Source organism: Lissotriton helveticus, chromosome 7 (genome assembly GCF_964261635.1).
Source record: "Lissotriton helveticus chromosome 7, aLisHel1.1, whole genome shotgun sequence".
Taxonomy (NCBI): domain Eukaryota; kingdom Metazoa; phylum Chordata; class Amphibia; order Caudata; family Salamandridae; genus Lissotriton; species Lissotriton helveticus.
The window spans coordinates 109,681,718-109,704,475 of record NC_136068.1 but is presented as its reverse complement, the minus strand read 5'-3'; the positions used below and the strand labels follow the sequence as shown (position 1 = coordinate 109,704,475).

The window sequence follows — 22,758 nt, the reverse complement described above, 5'->3', positions numbered from 1 at the left end:
TATACCAGATCAAAGGAGGAAGTTAGGGCCACAGTTGCCCTCCGCACTGCCCACTTTTTCTTTCCCACATTTTAACCATCCCAACTGGGGCATTTATTAAAGTTACAAATGCTACCAGCTAGGTATTTTTAACAGAATTTCCCCCCTCCTCTCAACTCCTATTTTCTTCCATAATCTGATATTATTCAGTGCTCCTGAGTAGCCTTACTGGTCGCAGCACGCCTTGTTTCTAAGTGGAACAGGAAGGAACCCAAATGATGAAGCAGGCCATCAAGGGAATCCATGCTGGAGGAGGGTTCTATAAAAGTATGTTTGCTTTTTTCATAAGAAAGTGGCCTGGACAGTCCACATGATGGAGTATGGCTCTCTAATTTGAGGTTGAGGAGAATGAGCCCTTCTCTGTTCTCCCTCCTCCCTCCCCCTCACTTGTAGTATAATACTGCACTTAGCTTTCTTTAACTAATTATGTCGCACCAAGTTCATGGCAGAGGAAGATGCTCATGGAATGCGCACATACGGCGTGGCATATTCATTTATAGACACAAAGTAAAGTAAAGTCCACATTTGTAAAGCGCACAATCACCCGTAAGGGTCTCTAGGCGCTGGGGGCCGTCGGGAAGATTAAGCGAGCTATTGCCCAGAGTCACATGGTGCTGGGCTAATCTGCCGCCGGAGCCGGGGATCGAACCGTGATCCCCAGATTCCAGCGTCAGTCGCCCTGGCCGCGGCGCCACACCTCTCCCCTATACTATAATTTTTAAACATACCTATACTATAATTTTTAAAATACCAATTCAAAGGTGAATCACCAGTACTTAGAAGTAGTGAAAGGGAATACAAGAATGTGCTATGCAAGCTAAAAGCCCTAAACAGACTGGCAAAGCAAAGGGTGTAAATAAATGGGTCAAGATCACCATTTAAATGAGATAAGTAATGGAACATCACTAGACAGTTTAACTGGTTAAACTAGGATTCTTCTGCTTAAACAAACATTTTGTACAATTCAAGGTGCTAATTCTTGAGCTGATTTATTGAGAAAACATAGTATCTCCAAGATAAGGGGAGCTTCAACAACAAAAAACAAAAAAGAAAACAGCCAAACTACTCAGATAAACAATTCAGTTTTATAATTGTATTGGGGATGTTGGTAACCAGCGAATTGTGATGCAAATAAACTGCCCCCTAGAGATGGGGAGAAATTTACAGAAATTCAAACTGAAATGTTATGGAAATAGCCCAGTAGGTTGCAGAACCAGTCATCATAAAAGAAAAACGCATTTCACACTGCATTGCTAATTATGAACTGTTAAAAAAGATATCATGAGGTAGGAAATACAACAGGAACTCGGCCTCTACTGTAAAAAGCCCTAAAAGTATCCCTCACAGCATCCATAGCCCTGAATCTGTCTATTACTAAATTTAACCCTAACTGGAAATGAAACTCTAATCAACTCTAAAAGTAACCCAACATTAAATGTAAACCTAACCTGAACCCTTCAAACAACTCTAAGCATTATCCTATTTCTAACGTTCATCATAATGGATTTCTTCATAATGGTTTGCTCATAATGCCATTAGATATATTATTTTCCACTACTCCTCATACGCTGAAAAACTAAACCTAACCTTCATCCCAAATTTCAGGGCATCCAAGCAGTAATGGAAGGCTGTACATGTACACACAAGGAGTTTGGCTAAATTCCATTGACATCACTGTATTTTCTTCGAAATAAAATAACTTCTTCCATTGATCCATTTGAAAGACAGGGTCCTTAAAATCAACATATTTGTACTATGCGAGGTGGCCAGTGCCCCCAGTAACCAAAATGCCTCACTATATATCTGATGTTTGCTCAACTGGCCAAAATAAACGAAGGACTGCTATTTAAATTGTTGTTTTTTTGCATTCAAGTTTATTATTGTTAAAAAATGAAGGGAAATGTTACATGACTTATTAATCAAATATAAAAACCACAGAATAACAAGGTACATGACAAAGCTGCACAGAACAATGTACAGGTGAAAAACAGACAGGGACATAGGGCCCATGCACAAGAGGAGGAAGCTCAGTTTTACCAGCTCAGATTGCTGTTTGGAACCCCACATCTTTACTCAGGACAGCGACGAAGAGCAAAAGTAGAAGAAGAAGCAGCTTTTAGCAAAACACTGAAAGGCATCTTTCAAGCAGGTTACAGTAGCATGAACCATTCATAGTGGCAGACTGAAAATGCATTACTGGGGCTGGAAAGGGACAGTGACACCTCATTCTGGCAGCAATAAATACTAACCGAAGAGCTTTTAAAGGACATAATCAAATCATTCACTAAGGCCTGCACTTTTGGAAATGTAATTGTAAAGCAGAAGTTGACCCTTCGTATGGTGAACATAGGAAGCCAACTGCTTTATTAAATAAGCTGTTCACTATTCTCATTTATTTTACGTGGGACCAGTGCAAACATAATTAATGAATACGGCCTATGTCAAATGCAGGAACTAAGGTAAAAATGTACCAACCACTGCACCCAAGAACACCTTGCTAGGTGCCTATGCATGCATCACAGCCCTTACCCCGGCAACTAAAATTTATTAGAAATGTATCTTAACTCTGCTGCCCCTGCCATGTGAATGAAAAGAGGTAGGCTGCTTTGTAAGAGGATTGGAGGATTTTCTAGCCTTTAGTCAGTGGTTGAAGTGCATTAGAAAATATTTTGAAACTGATTGTGTGTAAAGACGTGTGGGGTCAAAGACATCGCTAACAAAAATATTCTGTAACTTTTTTCAGTCTTTCTCCTTCGGGTAACTTCATTTAAAATAAGGCACAGCTTAAATGAAAACCAAATACAACTTCAGTTAATCAGCAGGAAACCTCTATTAGTTTATGCACCGCAGAGGTAGGTGTGTTTTCAGACAGCCACAGAAGTGAATCCTGGTTGGTGTAGTTGAGAATAGTAACTTGTGAATGTTTAGTACTAGAAGGTCCCAATCTGTGACAGAACGCACTGTGACTATGCAAGTCATTATTTTAAACGTGCATTAAATACAGTAAAAGATAGGCAGCAAAATGAGGGGGAACTATTTTTCTCAAATCAAAAAAATCATGGGAACGTCGTGCCCCTCAAATCTCCCCCCCCCCCCCATTTTCGACCATTGCCTTTCGTACAGAAGAAAATGCAAGTTAATTGTAATAGTTGTTCTCCAACATGAGCATCATAGTTGCAATTAAACACCAAATAGTCATGCCCATTTTAGGTATCTCAAATAGCCAAACCAAGTGTAGAATCTTGGAGAATCTTTACAAAATTAAATTTAAATGCTTTTTTTAGCAAAAATGGATTTGAAATGTGAATGAAATCAAAGTTGCCTGCACACTAAATTTGAGTAATAAAAAGAGGGGAACCCGATATACCCTTGTAGGTTTGGGCAATGCAATGATCAAGTAAAGAGAACCTGCAAGGGATTTTGTTTAAGTAGAAAAACTTCTGGTCAATTGTGTGATTTGATCTAAAGTTTCACTCCAACAGGAGATGACTTCGTAGTGTCAATAGACAACAAAGCAACAATGCAAACCAAAAGAAAAAAACAACACGAGGAAACTTGGATATTTATGAAAATGTCAGTCTTATTTGGACATTAGATACCTGCGGTAGGGTACAGAATAAAAGTGAATATTTACAGCAACATATTTATGCAAAGAAGCCAGAATCAAATTGTGCTAACAGTACATAAAAAGAATGACTATTCCAAATGTAATGATGAAAGTCACAAATCAAACAATAAGAATATGTAACTCGCAAAGAAATTCATTTCCACTTGGAAATAGATGTAATGGTCGACGTTTCGGTCTGTTCAGTTTTCGTCTTTCAGACCATCTTCAAGGACAGTACATTTTGGTGCTGTCTGATGAACCATTCAGGTTATCTCCGGTGGCAGAAGGCCAGTCGGGGAGTAGAGTTCCTGCTCTTGAGGTATCAAGGCTACTGATATCCCAAGTGTCATGAAATCTGGGTCCAAGGTGCCAACCTGCCTATCATTACCCTCGTGGTGTCCTGAATTAGCTCTTTAAGTGGATCAGAATCTCCACAGAAATATTGACACTCTTCCATGACATGCTAGGCCTCCTTTCTGGATTGGTGTTCTGGAGTAGGCAGTTCCATTAGAGGCAAAGGAATCGGGGCAGATCTTGTTCTGGAGAGGTTGCGTGGGGCACCAAGGGAGTTGTTTGCAGGACTGACTACAGTGCTGGTGGCGTTGGCAGTGGTAGGGATGGCTGGCCTGGTGCAGGGAGTAAGGCTTGTGGAACATGGAGAAGTGGTGGCAGTCGTTGCACTGAAGTGGAGGCTGAAGTCCAAGTTGGAGCAAGAATTATGGGAGGTAACGGGAAGAATGGCGTGAATGGGGATAGAGCTTAGGCCATCAGCACTGTATCAAACACGTATCCTATAGGATTTATGAGGCCCAAAGGTGTTTCAGAGGGGACCATTTGGAAAACATCAAAAAAGGTATTCATCAAGGAGCAGGGTCTGTTACCTGAATCAATCAGCAGATTTGTAGAGCACTTCTAGTCACCTGTAGCACAAGTTACTACTTGTGTAACGATATATCTGTAAGAGACATTAGTTAGTGATAGATTCCTTACCTTAGAATATCCCCAGGCGTGAGCCTGGATCCGGAAATTTTTCGCGTAGCAGTACCCTTGCGCGTCGGTAGGCGTCGTCTGCGGCTCCGCGTCCGTCGTCGGTGTCGTAGGCGCCGTGATGACATCGTCGGAGTGCTTAGACGCCGCCTCCGCATGCTGACGTCAGTTCTTAGACACAGCTGTTCCGCGCCAGAAGCGCTGAGCCATGTTAAAAACCAACACTGGTGCCATTGAAACTAGGGCCCTGAAAGGGGGTAACCCTAACCCTAGATATCGGTTCGCAGAACGGGGAGGATGGGTGGGTCGGTAAGGAATCTATCACTAGCTAATGTCTCTTACAGATATATCGTTACACAAGTAGTAACTTGAGCATCTGAAGGAGACACGTTAGTGATAGATTCCTTACCTTAGAATAGATACCCCAGCAATACCAACCCCGGTGGTGGGTCTGCAAACCAATAATCACACCAGAAAGTCCTTTAGGACAGAACGACCAAAGAAGCCATCCCTCCGGACTTGGCTGTCCAGGCAGTAGTGTCTTGCAAAGATGTGCAGAGATGCCCACGTAGCTGCCGGACAGATGTCTTGTAAGGGCACTCCCCGGCCAGGGCAGTTTTAGTCGCCGTGGCTCGGGTGGAATGAGCCCGCAATCCAACAGGGGGCTCCTTTTTAGCCAAGGAGTAACATGCCTGGATACACAAGATGATCCACCGGGAGATGGTCCTCTGGTGCACCGCTTTCCTCTTCTTAGTGCCCACGTAACCAACAAAGAGTTGGTCATCCACCCGGAACTGGCGTGTGCGATCCAAGTAGAATGAGAGCGCACGTTTTGGGTCCAGGCGGTGGAGCCGCTCTTCCTCTTTAGAGGGGTGCGGAGGCGGAAAGAAGGTTGGCAAGGTGATGGACTGCCCGATGTAGAAGGCTGTGACAACCTTGGGCAGGAAAGATGGCTTAGTACGCAACACAACCTTGTCCGGATGGACAGGAAGGAAAGGAGGAGTACAAGAAAGGGCCTGGAGCTCACTCACTCTCCTGGCAGAGGTGATGGCAACCAGGAAAGCAGTCTTCAGAGTCAGAAGGCGGAGAGGACAGTTGTGAAGTGGCTCAAAGGGAGCGCACATCAGAAATGTAAGAACAAGGTTCAAGTCCCACTGAGGCAACACAAACGGAACAGGAGGGAATGTGTGTGTGATGCCCTTTAGAAATCGGTTTACAATAGGGGACTTGAACAAAGAAGGTTGATCAGGCAGCCTCAGAAAGGCTGAAAGGGCAGAAAGGTAGCCCTTGATAGTGTCCAGAGCAGAGCCCTGCTGGGCAAGAGAAAGAAGGAAGAGAAGAACCTCAGAGAGGATCCACAGCCTTTGTTGTGCACCATGCCACAAATCTGTTCCACCTGCAGGCGTATACCGACTTTGTGGAGGGACGCCTGGCTGCCAGAATGACATTACAGACTTCAGGAGGCAAATCAAATGGCCTCAGCTGTCGCCGCTCAATCTCCAAGCATTGAGGTGGAGACTGGACAGGTTCGGGTGGAGGACCATCCCCTGCTGCTGCGACAGAAGGTCCTCCTGAAGAGGCAGACGAACCGGGGGATCGACTGACATACTGAGTAGCTCTGGATACCAGTACCTTCGTGCCCAGTCCGGAGCCACAAGGATGACTTGGGCCCGGTCGCGCTTGATCTTCTTCAGCACTCTGGGCAGAAGTGGTATAGGCGGAAAGGCGTACAACAGACCGCAACTCCACTCGCGACGAAAAGCGTCCCCGAGCGAGTGCCGCCTTGGAAATTCGAACACGCAGAACTGATGATATTGCGTGTTCTCTTCGGTGGCGAATAGATCTAACCAAGGCTCTCTCCATCGCTGAAAGAGGCCCTGCGCCACGTCCAAGTTCAGACGCCATTCGTGATCCATCATGCACAGACGGCTGAGCTCGTCCGCCTTGGCGTTCAGAGAACCTGCCAGGTGTTGAGCCACCAGGGTCACGCCCTGGCGTTCCAGCCACTGCCAGAGGCGCAGAGCCTCCTGGCAAAGGGTCCACGACCCCACCCCGCCTTGTTTGTTGCAGTACCACATGGCGGTGGTGTTGTCCGTGAACACCTGCACTACACTCCCCCGGGCAGAGGGGAGGAATGCTTTCAGTGCTAGACGAATCGCCCGCAACTCCAAAAGGTTGATGTGGAGCCGGGCCTCCACCGGAGACCAGAGGCCTCTGATCTCCGCCTCTCCCATGCGGCCTCCCCAGCCCTGGAGGGACGCGTCCGTCACAACTACGTGCTCCGGTTGGGGAAGGTAGAGAGATCTGTCGCTGACCCAATCGCGGTACGTGAGCCACCACTGCAGCTGTCTTGCAGTGCCCTCCGAGATCAGAACATGGTCGGACAGATTCCCTGATGCTGGGCCCACTGCCACTTCAGGTCCTACTGCAGAGCCCGCATCCGCCACCTGGCGTGATGCACCAGTAGGATGCAGGAGGCCATCAGCCCCAGAAGCCGCAGCGTCAACCTGACCGAGACCCGGGATAAAGGCTGAAATATCGGAATCAGAACCTGAATATCCCGGACCCGCTGTTCGGGTGGATAAACCTGAAACCGTGCCGAGTCGAGAACCGCTCCGATGAAGAGGAGCTTCTGAGAGGGGCACAGGTGTGACTTCGGCACATTGATGGAGAACCCCAGCTGGTGCAGGAGATCTGCCGTAGTCTGGAGGTGGCTGACGACTGTCTGGGGCGAGCCCGCCTTCAACAACCAGTCGTCTAGGTAGGGGAAGACTGAAACCCCCAACCTGCGCAGATGAGCTGCGACCACCGCTATCACCTTTGTGAACACCCGTGGGGTGCTGGTAAGGCCGAAGGGGAGCACGGTATACTGAAAGTGCTCGTGGCCAACCATGAACCGCAGGTAGCGCCGGTGGGCCGGCAGGACGGGGATGTGGAAATAAGCGTCCTGCAAGTCCAACGCTACCATCCAGTCTCCTGGGTCCAGGGCAGCTAAGACCTGAGCCAGAGTCAGCATTTTGAACTTCTCCTTCCGGAGGAAGCCGTTGATGCTCCGTAGGTCCAAGATAGGGCGTAGGCCCCCTTTGCCCTCCTTGGGTACCAGAATGTAGTGGGAGTAGCAACCACAACCTACTTCTGGCCTAGGAACGCGCTCGATGGCCCCCTTGGCCAAGAGTGCGTTAACTTCCTCCTGCAGAAGTCGCAAATGATCCCCCGATACACGGTGGTTCTGCAGTGGCACGGCTGGAGGAGTCGCCTCGAAGGGGAGGGAGTAGCCCCTTCGGACGATCTGCAGCACCTACCTGTCCGACGTGACAGTGCGCCAGTGGAGGTGGTGATGGCGAACCCTGCCCCCCACTGGCGTCACATGGGCCTGAAAGCACTGACTAGGAGGGTTTCGAGGCGAATGCTGCGGGGAAAGGTGTGGACTGACCTTGCAGTTGTCCCCGACCGCCGCCACGGCGGTTTCCACGGCTGCCACCGCGTTGGGTATTACCCTGCGGAGCGTGGCTGGCAGCACATGTGGGTACACCCCTTCGTGGCCACGAAAGGAGTGAAAGGCAGCCGATTGCTGGCGCGGGGCCGAGAGGCCCAAGGACTTGGCCGTAGCCCTGGAGTTTTTAAAGCGCTCAAGCGCATGGTCTGCCTTGTCGCCAAAAAGGCGACGGCCATCAAACGGCATGTCCATCAGTGTGTTTTGGACATCGGCCGAAAAGTTGGCGGACCTCAACCAGGCGTGACGTCTGACCGCCACTGTCGTTGTCATCACTCTACCTAGTGAGTCGGTGGTATCCAGCCCACACCGGATAGAATATTTGGCTGCATCCCGGCCCTCCACAAGGGCTTGGCCGAGTTTGGCCCGTACCTCCAACGGACACTCTGGCAGCACTTCCGCAACCGTATCCCACAGAGAGTGGGTGTAGCGGCCCAAGAGGCAGGCGGTGTTGGAAGACCGCAGTCCCAGACTAAGGGAGGAGAAGATCTTTTTACCGCACTGCTCGTACCTCTTGGATTCCCTGTCCGGCGGAGCCAACGGGAATGCAGTCTGGGAATTGGAGGCCTGGATGACCAGGCTCTCGGGGGTGGGGTGGGTGGACAGGAAACATGGGTCGCCCGGAGCCGGGCGGTGGCGTCTGGCCACGTTCCTATCTACAGGCGAAACTGTAGCGGGCTTGGGCCAAGTGCCCAAAAGAACGTCGGACAAGGCCTTGTTAAACGGCAGCAGAGGTTCGGCTGAGCATGACTGCGGCTTAAGGACCTCAGTGAGGAGGTTAGTCCTCACGGCCGCGACGGGGAGCTCAAGGCCCAAGGCCTTGGTCGCCCTCATCAACACCACACTATAGGTTGCCCCCTCCTCCGTAGCCACGGTAGGAGGTGAGACAAAGCCAGAGTCGGGCGAAGTGTCCAGACCACTGGCATCCCCAAGTTCCCCTGTCCAGTCCTCTTGGGACTGACATTCACGTGTCAGAGGGTCCTCAGACCCCTCCCAATACTCCTCATCACCCATCTCCTGATACTCAGGGTCAGAAAAAGATGGGGCCAGTTCATGGAAAGTAAACTCTCCGAACGGCGTCTGAAGCGGCGCCTGGCGGCGCCGCGCCGGGACCGGGTCGAGGGAGGCGCCGGGGGTGACACCTGGGGGGTCGGCGCCGGGGAGGTCGTTAAGTCCACCGGCGGCGACCCGGATCCGGAACCGGATCCAGTGGGGCCCTGCGGCGCCAGGCCCGAAAGCGCCGGCGGCGTCGGAGCCGAAGCACCCGACGGCGTCGGGACCGAAGCCCCCAACCCGCTAGGCCCCCCAGACGGGTCAGCTGGGCCCAAAGGCGCCGCGGAGCCCGTCAGAGGCGAGAGGGACCTCATGGCCATGAGGAACCGCTCGATCTCCTCCGGCGCCGCGTTAGGCCCAGGGACTGGAGGGTATGAGGCCGGACGTGGCGCCTGCGACTCCGACGGAGCCGCGTGGGCGGTGTCACCAGAACCCCCGGCCGCGTCGCGCGAGCATCGGGGGGAGTCGGAAGAGTGATGACGTCTCTTTGACTTCTTGTGCTTACCTGACTACTTCGACCCGGAGGAGTGATGTCGACTCCTGGAACTCTGATGGCTCCTCTCCCGCGACCGGTCCCTCGACCTCCGTCCGGACCGGGACCGTTCTCGGCGCGGGGCAGACTGCCGGAGTTCGAGCTGCGTACGGGACCGCTCCCGCCAAGCCTTCGAAGTCAGGGCCCGACAGTCGGAGCAGGTCTTGTCGTCGTGATCGACGCCGAGGCAGTGGAGACACCGACGGTGAGGGTAGGTGACCGACATCAGTCGGTCGCAATCCTCACAGGGCTTGAAACCTGGCATCCCTACCGGCACCGTTAGGAGTCGAAGAATTTCGAAAAAGAATGATCAAAAGATCAAAAAAGTTTAGTAAAAAAGTAACTAAGGTACCACTTTTTCCGGATCTGCGCTGCTGGCGCGGAAAAAAGAAGAACTGACGTCAGCACGCGGAGGCGGCGTCTAAGTACTCAGACGATGTCATCACGGCGCCCACGACGCAGACGACGGACGCGGAGCCGCAGACGACGCGCAAGGGTACTGCTACGCGAAACATTTCCGGATCCAGTCTGACGCCTGGGGATATTCTAAGGTAAGGAATTTATCACTAACGTGTCTCTTTCAGATAGGGCACCCAGGAGTTGTTCCTTGGGCTGGGAAGTTGAGGAGTTGCTGACTGGGCTGGTGGTGGGCGCCGCTGCCTCAGGGGATTAGGGATCAGTGCTTGGTCCGAAGGAGCAACAGGCATTTGAGCCTGTGAAGGTAGCTCAACTAGCTTAGGCGCCAAAGAGAAGTCCTGAGAAGGAGGGGAATGCCTTGGTGACTTTACCTTTTGAAGAATGGAACAGCTTAATTCCCATTTGGCTCAGTGATCATCACAAGCCAGAGCTTTAAAAAGCTTGGCCTCCCATGCCTTGGGATGCATTCTTCGGCATAAACTACATGCCTTAACGTTGTGATCGGACCCAAGTAGATATACTACAGGGCTATGAACGTTATTTAGCCATCACAGTCCCCGAAGAGTTTAAAAAATAACGAAACTGTTCTGTGGAGATATTCAGACAAGAATAAAGCTTTGAGTTTGCGTAGATGGAGTGGAAAAAAGGAAACTGATGTCAGGGCGCAGGTGGGGGAGTTTATGGCTCCAGTGACAACATAATGATGTTACTTCTTGCACTGAAAAGCCAGCACCACTTACCGCTAAGGAGAGCTATAAAAAAGTTTCTAGATGGAGTACAATGCCTGGGATAGTCAAAAGGTGAAGAATCTGCAGGTGGAGGTATCCCTCAGAATTATATATGTAATTTTCTTTATACAAGAAGTTTATTTGATTACATGATTTTAGCAGGACAGATACAACTATCTATGCCAGACCTCTAAAATAGGGGCAGGATAAGGGGAAAATGAATTTGCTAAAATACTGTACCATACAAGCTTCATACAGTTAAAACAGGTGTCAAAACAATTAACTATTAATCGACAGTAAGGAAGGTGCGTAGGGCCGACTAGGGACAGGACCAGAAGTGCATGATATTATAGAGATATGTTAACTAACTACCTAAAGCTTTGGGAATTTTCATGTTACCCAAAAGGAAGCAGTGTTTCTACAAATTTAAAACGGAGGCCCTAGTTTTAAGAGTATATGAACACTTCTGAAACCACAATTCCAAAAGAAAAAGCTGAGACAAAAGGCAGGAAAAATCAGAACAGCAAAAGGAAATCACTGTAGAAAACATACGGCTTTGAATATGAATTCATCTGAAAAGAGAAAGGAAAGAGCTCACAAGACAATGGTCCTCATTATAAAAAATTTTTGATATATTTAGAAGACATGACTTACTATCTTTTAGTACAAAAAGGTTTTTGCAGACAGGTTCTAACGAACAAGTTACTTTTATATATTTAGAAGACATGACTGACTATCTTTTAGTAGGAAAATGGTTTTTGCAAACAGGTTCTGACGAACAAGTTACTTACCTTCGGTAACGCCTTATCGGGTAAAACCACTATCTAGCCACAGATTCCTAACCTTAGAATTATCATCAGGGGTCCGATTATTATTTTATTTTTAAATAGTACCCCTGCGCACCGCTACGTGATATCGTTCGGCCCTACACAAAGTCATCAGCAACTGTGGTGATGTGGGTGATGCCTATATAGGTCCCACCCTAGTAAGCTGACGTCAGTTTCTTTTCAAGACTTAAGACCCCATAAGCGTTAAGCCACGAAAAACACTGACCAATAATGTGGAAAATGAGCACCCTGATCGGTAAACGTCCTGTCTCTAGAAAGCGGTTCACAGAGCAGGGAGGATAGGTAGGTCAGTAAGGAATCCGTGGCTAGACAGATTCCCTACCAGATAAGGTGCTACGGAAGGTAAGTAACTAGTTCATCTGACAGAGACTTCTAGTTGCAGATTCCTTACCTTAGAATAGATACCCAAGCAATACCTCACCAGAGGTGGGGTTGCAGACCAATTTCACACAAGAAAGTCTTGCAGGAATGAACGGGCCAGGAGCACAAAGCGTTCATCCATACGGACCAGACTGTTCAGACAATAGTACTGGGTGAATGTGTGCACAGAAGCCTACGTTGCTGCCTGGCAGATGTACTGGTGCTGATCTCTGCGTGCTAACGCAGTGGTTGCAGCTTTAGCTCAGGGGGAATGAGCAAGCATAATCTTGGGGGGTTGCTTCTTGGCCAATGCATTGCAGATTTTGATATATCGGGAGATAGTCTGCTTCTGCACAACCTGTCCATTCTTTGCTCCAACATATCCCACGAAGAGTTGATCGACCACCCAGAACTCTTGTAAGCGGTTGAGGTAGAACAACATCACTATTTTTTGGTAGAGGCGGTGAAGTCGCTCCTCTTCATTGGAGGTATGAGGCAGAATGCAAAAAGTAGGCAAAGTGATGAATTGGCCTAATTAAAAAGGAGTGACTGCTTTCAGTAGAAATGAAGCTCCTATATGTAGCACCAGATTGTCTGGGTAGTTGTTCAAGTAGGGAGGCTTGGATGACAAAGCCTGACATTCACTGACCCTCCAAGCAGATGTTAAAGCCAAGGGAAAGGGCATTTTGATGGTAAAGAGCTTGAGTGGACAATTGTGCAAAGGCTCAAAAGGAGTTCACATAAAGAAACGGAGGACAAGATTGAGGTCCCAATGGGGCAAAATGAAAGAAAAGGCAGAAATAAATGTTGTAAACCTTTAAAAATTCCATTTACAATAGGGGATTTGAAGAGGGGTGGCTGGTCAAGCAACTGCAGAAAAGCTGAAATAGCAGAAAGATAGCCTTTGAGATGCACAGAGAAGAGTCTTTCTGGGCAATGGACAGAATGAAGGTAAGAATCTGAAAAAAGGAGGCAGAAAGGGGAATCATCTGTCTTACGGTACACCATGCCACAAATTTTCTGCAATCTCACGCTTATACCATCGTTGTGGGGAGACACCTGGCTGACAAGATAACCTCACATGCTGCGGGCGGAAGGTCTAAAGGGGTCAACGTCGCCACTCAATCTCCATGCAAGAAGGAGAAGAGTTGACAGGTTCGGGTGGATGACCTTCCCCTGCTGCTGCGGCAGAAGATCATCCCGAAGAGCAGCCTGATCGGAGGACCGATGGCCATGCTCAACAACTCTGGATACCAGACTCTCCGTGCACAATCTGGAGCCACAAGGATGACTTGGGTCCAATTGTTACTGATCTTCCTAAGAAATCTGAGCAGGAGTGATATGGACGAAAAGGCGCACAGGAGGGTGGAGCCCCACTCGAGATGAAAAGCAAACTCCAGCTCCCAGGACTGCTGACATTGCGAGTTCCTACCAGTGGCAAACAGATTTAACCAAGGATCTGAAAGAGATTTTGCATCACCTGCGGAAAGCAACAATGCGTGATCTGCTAGGCATCTTCAGATGAGTTTATCCTCTCTGGAGGTCAGAGAGCCCGTCAGATGTTGAATCACCAGGGATATGCCAGAACATTCAAGTCTTGTCCAGAGACACTGGAGCTCTTGACAAAGGGTCCATGACTCCACACCGCCCTGTTTGTTGTAGTACCACACGGACAAAGTGATGTTCATGAATACTTGCACTAGCCTTCCCTTGATGGAGGGTAGAAATGCATTCAATGCCAGTCGGATCGGACAGAGCTCAAGTAGGTAGATGTGGAGTTCAGATTCTGCCGGAAACCAGAAGCGGCTGATCTCCACCTCTACCAAGATGCTGCCCTAGCCCATGATTGATGCATCTGTCACTACTGTCAGATCTGGTTGGGGAAGGGAGAGGGGTCGGCCACTGACCCAATCCCGATTTGTTAGCCACCAGTGCAGGTTTTTTTGCAGTTCCCTCAGAGATCTGGAGCATATTGAAGCGATTTCCCTAATATTGCGCCCACTGGAACTTTAAGTTCTACTGCAGAGCCTACATATGCCAGTACCGTGTCACCAGTTGTCCAGCTCACACATCAGATCCTGGGGCACGTGTTATAAAAAATACATATAGTATACACACACACATTTATTTCAGAGAAAAGCCAATGTTCTCTAACAAAAAGAAAGGTTTTAGAAAAGCTTGTAAAAAGCTACTGGTCAACTATCTATTTTCTTTAAAAAAGAAACTAATTTAATATAGAAAGCCACCAGAACTTGGGGGCTAGAAAACTCTTCCACAAACCTTTTTTTTGTTTTAAAAGGGAGGGTGAACGAAAATAGGGGAAATGCTGCATAATACGCTGATGCCGAAAATGCTGGGGAAAACTGCTGCTCCTTTAATGAATAGCATATCACCAGTATTTGTATAATCTCTGTAGGTAGGTGTTGAGCTAGTTCTCTTTTAATGGAAACAACGGATTATGGTAGAACTAGGACCATTCCTTTTACCGTTTCTCCAGGGTGAGTGAAAATTCCTTACGTATATAATGAAAATTGCCAAAGATGGAAACTAGGACCGCTAAGTAACTATTCCTTTTCCAACAGGGGATTTTCAATATTAGTTGTGAATATTAAATGCAGGCAAACCATCACTAAGAAATGCAGAGAAAAAAAAAAGCAAAACCAAAAAAAGACAAAAACCACAGTATTAAAAAGGTTCTTCAGTGTGGCATGACCCACATGGGTGTCAGTTCTGAAATCTGTGACAATACAAGTGTCTGCAATGTAAATGCATCTCAACAACTGAGCAGTCGCTGCTCTCCTGTTTGTAGTGTGGACTCTGGGTCTAGCTTAAAAATATTATTGGTACTAGTGTTAACATTGTAAGATATACAATACATATCACTTAGAAATGGACAGTTTTGAAGTGGCTAACCCTTATTGGGCCATAGCTAACAAGCAGATGGACCAGTCAGTTAAATAGCTTTGGTCTTATCTAAACAGAACTTCAAAACCATTTTGACATCAAGGGGATGTAAATCCCTTTCAGCTGTAGAAGAGGAACTGCAGAAGAATGCTGGTAGATAAAATGTATGATTAACATGGAAATAGGCTACTACTTTAGTTTGGAACTCCGATGAGTCTTCATCAGTATAGGATTCCCTAAAACAGAATGCCTGGATCTCACTAATCCTACAGGAGGAAGTTATGATCACTAAACAGGCTTTGAGGAAACTTCTGAATTGTAGCTTTAGCAATAGGCTCAAATAGGGGCATAATAATTTAGATACAATTACATTTAGTTCGGGAGTGCAGGACGTTTTCTTAAGGGAAGGGAAACATTCTTAAGACCTTCTAGAATGTCTTTAACAACATGGGTTTTGAACAGAAAGTGTGTGAATGATTTTGTTCTGTGAGTGGTAATGACTGCAAAGTTAAGTTAGGTTATATGATATTTTTTTATTGTGTTTAGTCACTCATGAGGATACCCTAACACTTAGCAGATACGAAGTGCTGGCATTGAGGGGCCGTACTAGAAAAAAGCCAGGTCTTCAGCTTCGTGCAAAATTCAAGAAGTTATGAGTAGGCTCCAATGTAGTTTTGGAGATCGTGTCACGCTTCAGGAGTGAAGCGTGAGAAAGCACGACCTCCTGCTCTTCTTTAGTGTGTGCATGGTATGTGTCCATGTGAGAGTTCGGCTGAGCGGAGGTGCCTGGTGGGTAGGTTGAACTGCACAGGGCTGTTCAGGTTGGCAGGGCCTGGGTGGTGTAGTGCTTTCCATAATCTGCTCACTTTTCTAAAAATAGTCTTCATTCACCTCCTATCACAAGCCGATTTTGTACAGTCCAATCTGGTGAACATGGAAAGCACATTGCGTCTCCCAGAATTTATCAGATATAAACACAATGTTTTTATGTCCCTCAAGACATTTTTGTGCCATAGTGTGCACTATAGCTTGAGTGCTATGAAAGTTTAAACTGCTCTTTAAAATTGGTTACAACAAACAGAAGATTTAGGCTTCTCTGCTGGACCTCAGGTTTGAGGCCAGTGAGACGGAGTCATGAAGTGACCCCCCAAAGGGTGCCATTAGCTATAAAACAAACCCTGATAAATCACAGTGTAGTATTCATGCAGCAGGAAAGTAATCACTTCCTTAGAAGAGGAGCCATTATTTAAAGAATACGTGGCTGGAAATAAGCAGTGGCAGATTTACTAGTACTTGCCCTGCATGGGTGTTTTCAAATGTACACTAGTTTCAGTTTTAAATATGTTTTTTGCTGAATTTTGCCATTAGCTATTGAAGAAATTGTTGTAAGGATCACAAAAAGGCAATGGATAGAAAATGCTTTAGAAGCTGATTTTATGTGAACAAATGGAACATGAGGATAGCATCACTGAAGGAAAGGCTGACCGCGAGTTTGAACGTGTCTTGAAACCAGTGTATACTAGTCTTTATTTATTTGCAGAGTTTTATATAGCGCTGGCTAGACCGGGAGGTATAAGAGCGCTTCACATGAGGATTAGCGAGTTACAAAATTACGTCAGTTCCAGAAGCCTAGTCTCCTCCATGGTGCATGTTTAGACATGCAAAACTATTTGCAGGACAGGTGGATTTTAGGGTATTATCTGACGTAATATTTAACACTAAGATTGTACTTTGTACAGCCAAAATTTAAACTCTGATTCAAACCACAGTTCTACAACATTTAGCTTTTGCCCATTTAGATAGAGAGCTTAATTCATGCACTCTCAACCTTTAGGAGCTGGTTGCCATTTACTCTTGTGTTTTGGAGTCTTGCAGAAGAGGGAAGGGGGGATTGACAAAATATTGAGACAAAGTTCAAGAAAAGAAAAGACAACAATATCCACAGGATAGCAATTGAATAAATAAATGTGGCGCAATCAACAAAAAGCAAGATTAAAACAGCAGTGCCTAAAAACTATCATACTACTCCAGCAGATTAATCTAGGATCACAAGGCACGTTTACCTTTTGAGTTGCCTGAGATCCAAGTTTTGTAGCCTGCAAGCAAGAAAATAAATGTAAAGATATATCGAAAACACTATGCAAAAGTAACAAAACTAGTGCCTTGCAGTGTCATGATTTGACTTTGGACTATAGAAACAAAAATTCCTGTTTTCCAACTAATTTTCTCTAATTGGTATTCTCTTTGAACTCATTAACAGAACATTTTCACAAAGATAGGGGATTTGTAGTACATTTCAGTGTATACAATTTCTTAAGGATCTCAAAGCATGCATGCTTCTAAAAAGAAAACATTTGGTACTTTTTAGTTTTAAATGGAATCTATTTAACATTATAAAACATTTAGAGGAATTGAAACCTAACCTAATCCAGAAAAAGAAAATGAAGGAGGAAATAGGCACATAGACATCACCCTTATCATGGAAGAATTTGGCACTTCAGTAGGAAATCCAATATTTCTCTTTGCCACAATGCATATAGTTGCAAGTTAGGCAATTACTTTTGATTATAAGATTTGAGTGAAGGATCCAAGTAAACCAATTGCAGATGAGCTCGTGTTTCTAAAGGGGAAAGGGGGCATTCGCATACAAAGTTAAAGAAGATCCTATACCTATTATGCAATTTGTTAACCAATTGTATCAATGAAATTAACCCACTTGCAGAATCAGATTTCCGTTCAGGGATCTGCACAGAGACAGCCACTCACCATGATGATCCATGACAGAACATTGTATCTCAGGATATAGGGAGCAATAGTATTGAAGGCTGAGAAAAGATTTGAAGCGCTAGTAAAAATGTGTCGCCTTAGAATGATATATAATTAGTTTGTTTTACTTCAAAGGACCAGCGCTTTGAAGTGCACTCAAACTTCAGTCACAATGACTGCTCAGCGGCTTCCCTTCCCTCTGGGAGATTGGTACCGCATTACCCGTTTCGGAGCCGTGATGCTCCTTGTTCACAGGCATACATGAGAGGCACAGGAAATCAAAAAAGGCATCTTTCCTGCACATCTTTTATTTTGCCGTCTTTCGGCACTTGATAATACAATGTTGCATGGTGGTACTTTGAGTCTTTAGTATTCTTCCTATAGTTGGCTTTGGTGCCCCCTTTGCAATTTTACACCATAGTGGGTCCTGAGCATCCCCATGCGATAAATTACTTTATATTTTAAAACAGCCCTCCAGTGGGCCCCCCAGGGTGAGGGTCTTCCGACAATGAAGCTAACTGAATTCCCTAACCGGAGACTTTGCACAGTTCAGGTGTCTCCATGGCCCATAATCCGGGTGGTGCAACTTCACGACAGTGGACTGCTGCACATCATTTTTTACTTCAAAGAACCAACGCTTCGAAGTGCATTCGAAATTCAGTCACAGTGACTACTCAGCGGCTTCCCTTCCCTCGGGAAGATTGGTACTGCCTTACGCGTTTTGGAGCTGTGATGCTCGTTCACATGTTTAGGAAAAAGAGGGGCCCTTTCAAACCCAAAAGGAATAGGGCACTTACGCAGTGAGAAAAGAAAAATCCCTTTGGGTAAGTTGCTCACAGGCATACATGAGAGGGGCAGGAAATCAAAGAAGGCATCTTTCCAGCACGTCTTTTATTTCGCCATCATTCGGCACTTGCTAACCCAATGTTGCATGCTGGTACTTCGAGTCTTTAGTAGTCTTCCTATAGTAGGCTTTGGTGCCCCCTTTGCAATTTCACACCATAGTGGGTCCTGCGCATCCTCATGTGATAAATGACTTCATATTTTAAAACAGCCCTCCAGTGAGCCCCCCCCCAGGGAGAAGGTCTTCCGTCAATGAAGCGGACTGAATTCCCCAACCGGAGACTTTGCACAGTTCAGGTATCTCGGTGGCCCCTAATCCAGGTGACTCTCATACCCGGATTAGAGGCCACGGAGGTTCTCCGTGTTGGTATCTTTCAAAGATTCACATGCTTGAATTATTCCCAGTCGTGAAAGTGAGAGTCCCACGGTACATAAAAGCAGTAAGTAATTACTCTTAACATTAAAGTTAATAGAGTAAAACCATTCAATTAATATCTCGTCCTAGTCATTAGATATGTCTCAAACTCCAGCCAATCAGGCAACAGCACCCTCTAGAACCATCTCCGCAGAGGCTCTAGGCTCTCAGATTTTCGAGCACAAGTGTAGTAGAAACATACAATAAGAAAACGGAGAGCCTCTATGGGGAGGTGGGTGGGTCACATGAAATCTATGAAAGATACCAATACTGGAGAACCACAGTTTACAGGCAAGTAACTTATTTTCTTCTCCAGTATTGGGGTATCTTTCATAAATTCACATGTTTGAATCAGAGTAGATAGCAGTTAACACATACGTATAAATGTTCATACAGAAAGAATATAGTACAAAATAACACTGTATATCATACTTATGAACCCTTTATTTATATATTCAAAAACCTATATAATAATCTGACAATGTCTATGCACAGATTCATAATGATCTTAAATATATATAAATATATATCAATGTTAAAACTTAAAAGGAGGTGGGAATAATAGAGGCTCAATTTACAGAAAGAGATTACGTACCACCACCTGTCCCACTGCTGTATCAGCATAAATAGTAGCTTCCAGATAGTAATGCTTGGTAAAAGTGTGCCTACTGGACCAATTTGCTGCTCTGCAAATTTGTTTAATAGGCACACCGGCAAAGAGCTGTAGATGAGGAGACCTCTTTCGTGGAATGCGCTTTTATGGTTGAATGCAGAGGCTTGCCCGCTTGCTGATGGCAAAATTGGGTAGCACAGGAAATGCAACATGCTAGAGTTTGTTTAGTCACTGGAAACCCTTTTCTTATTTTTCCATAGGCCACAAAAAGCTGATCAGCCTTACGGATACAGGCTGTTTTTTGTAAATAAAATATTAGACATCTCTTAACATTCTGAGAATGAAAGGCCCTTTCCGCTGGAATCTGTGGATTAGGGAAGAAAGTCTTTAAGATGACTGCTTCGTTTAAATGAAAATCAGATGGAACCTTAGAAATAAAGGTTGGATTTGTCCGAAGTATAACTGAGTCCTTAGTAAACTGGAGGAAAGGATGTCAAGTAGTGAAAGCGTGCATGTCGCTTACTCGTCCAGCCGAAGAGCCAGTAGAAGTGATGTTTTCCATGAAATTAATTCAGGATCAGCCCTATGAATAGGCTCAAACTGAGCTTTCATGAGTTGTGCTAATACAATGTTAAGATGCAAAGGCGGAGGAGGGCGCCTAATTGGAGGGAACATTCTAAATAATCCCCAAGTAATTATTTTAATATTCTTGATGACCAAAGAGACTGTGATCCATTTTGTCGTTGAAACCTGGAAATTGTGGCAAGGAATACCTTACTAGTAGAATGCGAAAGGCCAGATTTTGTAAGTTGGGGAAAAAAGGCAGCAATTGTTCTGGTGAATAGAGTGCACTTCAGAGGTTGCACACCAATGGCAAACTCATAGCATTCAGGAGCCAGGCTGCTAATCGCAGTGATGTTGGATCCGATGGCAAACCTGGCCGCAGTTCATTGTCAGCAAGTTCTGTAAAGGGTGCAACAGCCTGGGTTTGCACTCCGATAGGAGTAGAAGCTCTGTGAACCAGAATTGGCGAGGCCACCTGGGGCTATGAGAATTATTTGGCAGGGTTCTTTCCTCATCTTCCGAAGCACCCTTGGGACTAAAGGAATCGGAGGAAAAGCATAAGCATAAATCTTTGACCAATTTATTGACAAAGCATTCCCGCAAGGTCAATGTTGAGGTAGCCAGCTGGCAAAGAATTGGCATTTGCGGTGCCGACTGGTTGCAAATAAATCCAAACTCGGTTTGCCCCACAACCGAAAGGTGTGATTCAATGTTGGTTGGTAAAATTCCTATTCGTGGTTGGATATAATTGACCCGCTCAGAGAGTCAGCTAGGATGTTGGTCACTCCTGGAACATGCATTGCCATCAGTGTTATCTGATGTTGTATAGCCCAATCCCAGATTTGCTGTACCTGAAGGGATAGAATAATTGATCTTGTACCTCCCTGCTTGATTAAATAATGCATACTTGTTGTGTTGTCTGTCCAAATTAATACTGAAGCTCCTGATATCATGGAAAGAAAGGATTTCAGAGCCAGGAATATTGCCTTCAACTATAAGAGGTTTATGTGCAATGTTCGTTGTTGGCTGTCACATTTTCCCTTCACTGTCATTCCTTGTAGATGTGCTCCCCACCCGTTGAGGGATGTATCGGTTGTTATTGTGAAACCTGGTGAGTCCACTATGAACGATAGGCCGCCCACTATGTTTGGGATGTGAGTCAACCATAGTAGAGCTTCTTTCATGTGAGGTGTTACTCTGATAACATCGTCGAAGGAACCGGAGAACTGCAGCCACTGCTTGTCCAGCTCCTCTTGCAAGGGTCTCATTTGCAGACAGTTGGGAATTAGGTGAATATAAGAGTACAACATTCCAGGAAGCAATTTGAACTTGCGGACAGAAATTGACTTTTTTGAGAGCCGTAGGGTTGCTAACTTGTAAATCCTTTGTTGTCTTTCTTGTGAGACAAATGCCTTTGCCTGATGTGTGTCTAAGTTGCTCCTAAGAATGTTTTTACCATTACGGGGTTAACCAAGAGTTTGGTAGATTTATCGAGAGACCTAAGGGCTGCAAGAGAGAAAGGCATCTTCGAGTGTGACTACTTGCCACTGAAAAAGATTTCACCTTTATGAGGCAGTCGTCCAGATAAGGGAAGATTTAGACTCCATCTTAAACGAAGATGAGCCGCCACCGCAGCTAAAACCTTGAACACTCTGGTCGCTGAACAAAGGCCAAAAGGTAAGACCTTGAATAGGAAATCTCTGCCAGCCACTCTAACGCACAAATTTTTGTGTCTAGGGTTTCCATGAAATCTTCCTGATTTATCAATCATCAATTGAAGCACTTTCTGAAGAGATAACATCCAAAAGGATTGCTTTTTTTTTTAAATAGAAATTTGTTGAGGCAACGAAGGTCTAGAATGGGACGCCACTCTCCAGATTTCTTTTGTATGAGGAAAAACCGCGAATAGAACCCTGTTCCCCTCAGTAAATTTGGTACCACTTTGATCGCTCCTTTCTTCAACGTTATTTTTATTTGGGACAAAAGTTCCTTTAAATGAGCAGGAGGAGAACCTCTGGGAGGGTAATTTGGAGGAATCTTTAAGAATTCCAAAGTGTGACCCCTGGAAACTATGTCCAAACCCCATCTGTCCGTTGTTTTTGCAGACCATTTGGAGAAGAAATTGGAGATTCTTCCTCCAACCTTGCCTGGATTGATGGGAAAAGTGGTTGGCAGCGGGCGGTTGTCACTGTTTTTTCGAGTTATCTCTGCCTCTGTAGGCAGTCTTTCCTCTGTAATGTTTGAAGGAAGCAGCCGGAGGTTGCTTAAATGACTGTTGCTGCTGTGTAGATGTGTACCTTGATTTACCCTTGGTACGGTTGATATTGTTTAGATTGATTGTATCCTCCTTGAAAGGATGACGAGCCACGACCTCTTGCTCCCAAAAGGGCTGCTTCCTAAATTGAAGAGTGCTGAGAGCCATTGCAGTATCCGTATCCTTCTTTATGGTCTGAAGGGCTTCGTCTATGTGTTGGCCAAATAGGGATTCGCCATCATTAGGCATTTCGATCACCTTTGTTTGAACTTCTTATCTAAAAGAAGTAGCCTTCAACCTGTACCAGAACCAGAACCAAGAAAGCCAACTGGGGT

The 22,758-nt window shown here is 45.9% G+C and overlaps 1 protein-coding gene across 3 annotated transcripts in view; it reads right to left on the bottom strand.

Annotated features, from left to right (window-relative positions):
* The window catches only part of ARFGAP1 (ARF GTPase activating protein 1), a 160,261-nt gene that overhangs the window by 35,064 nt on the left and 102,439 nt on the right, over positions 1 to 22,758 (bottom strand). For all 3 annotated transcript variants that reach the window (XM_078651634.1, XM_078651636.1, XM_078651635.1), the window contains exon 9: positions 17,032 to 17,064. In XM_078651634.1, coding sequence (XP_078507760.1) covers positions 17,032 to 17,064 — 33 coding nt within the window. The remainder of the gene's footprint in view (positions 1 to 17,031; positions 17,065 to 22,758) is intronic.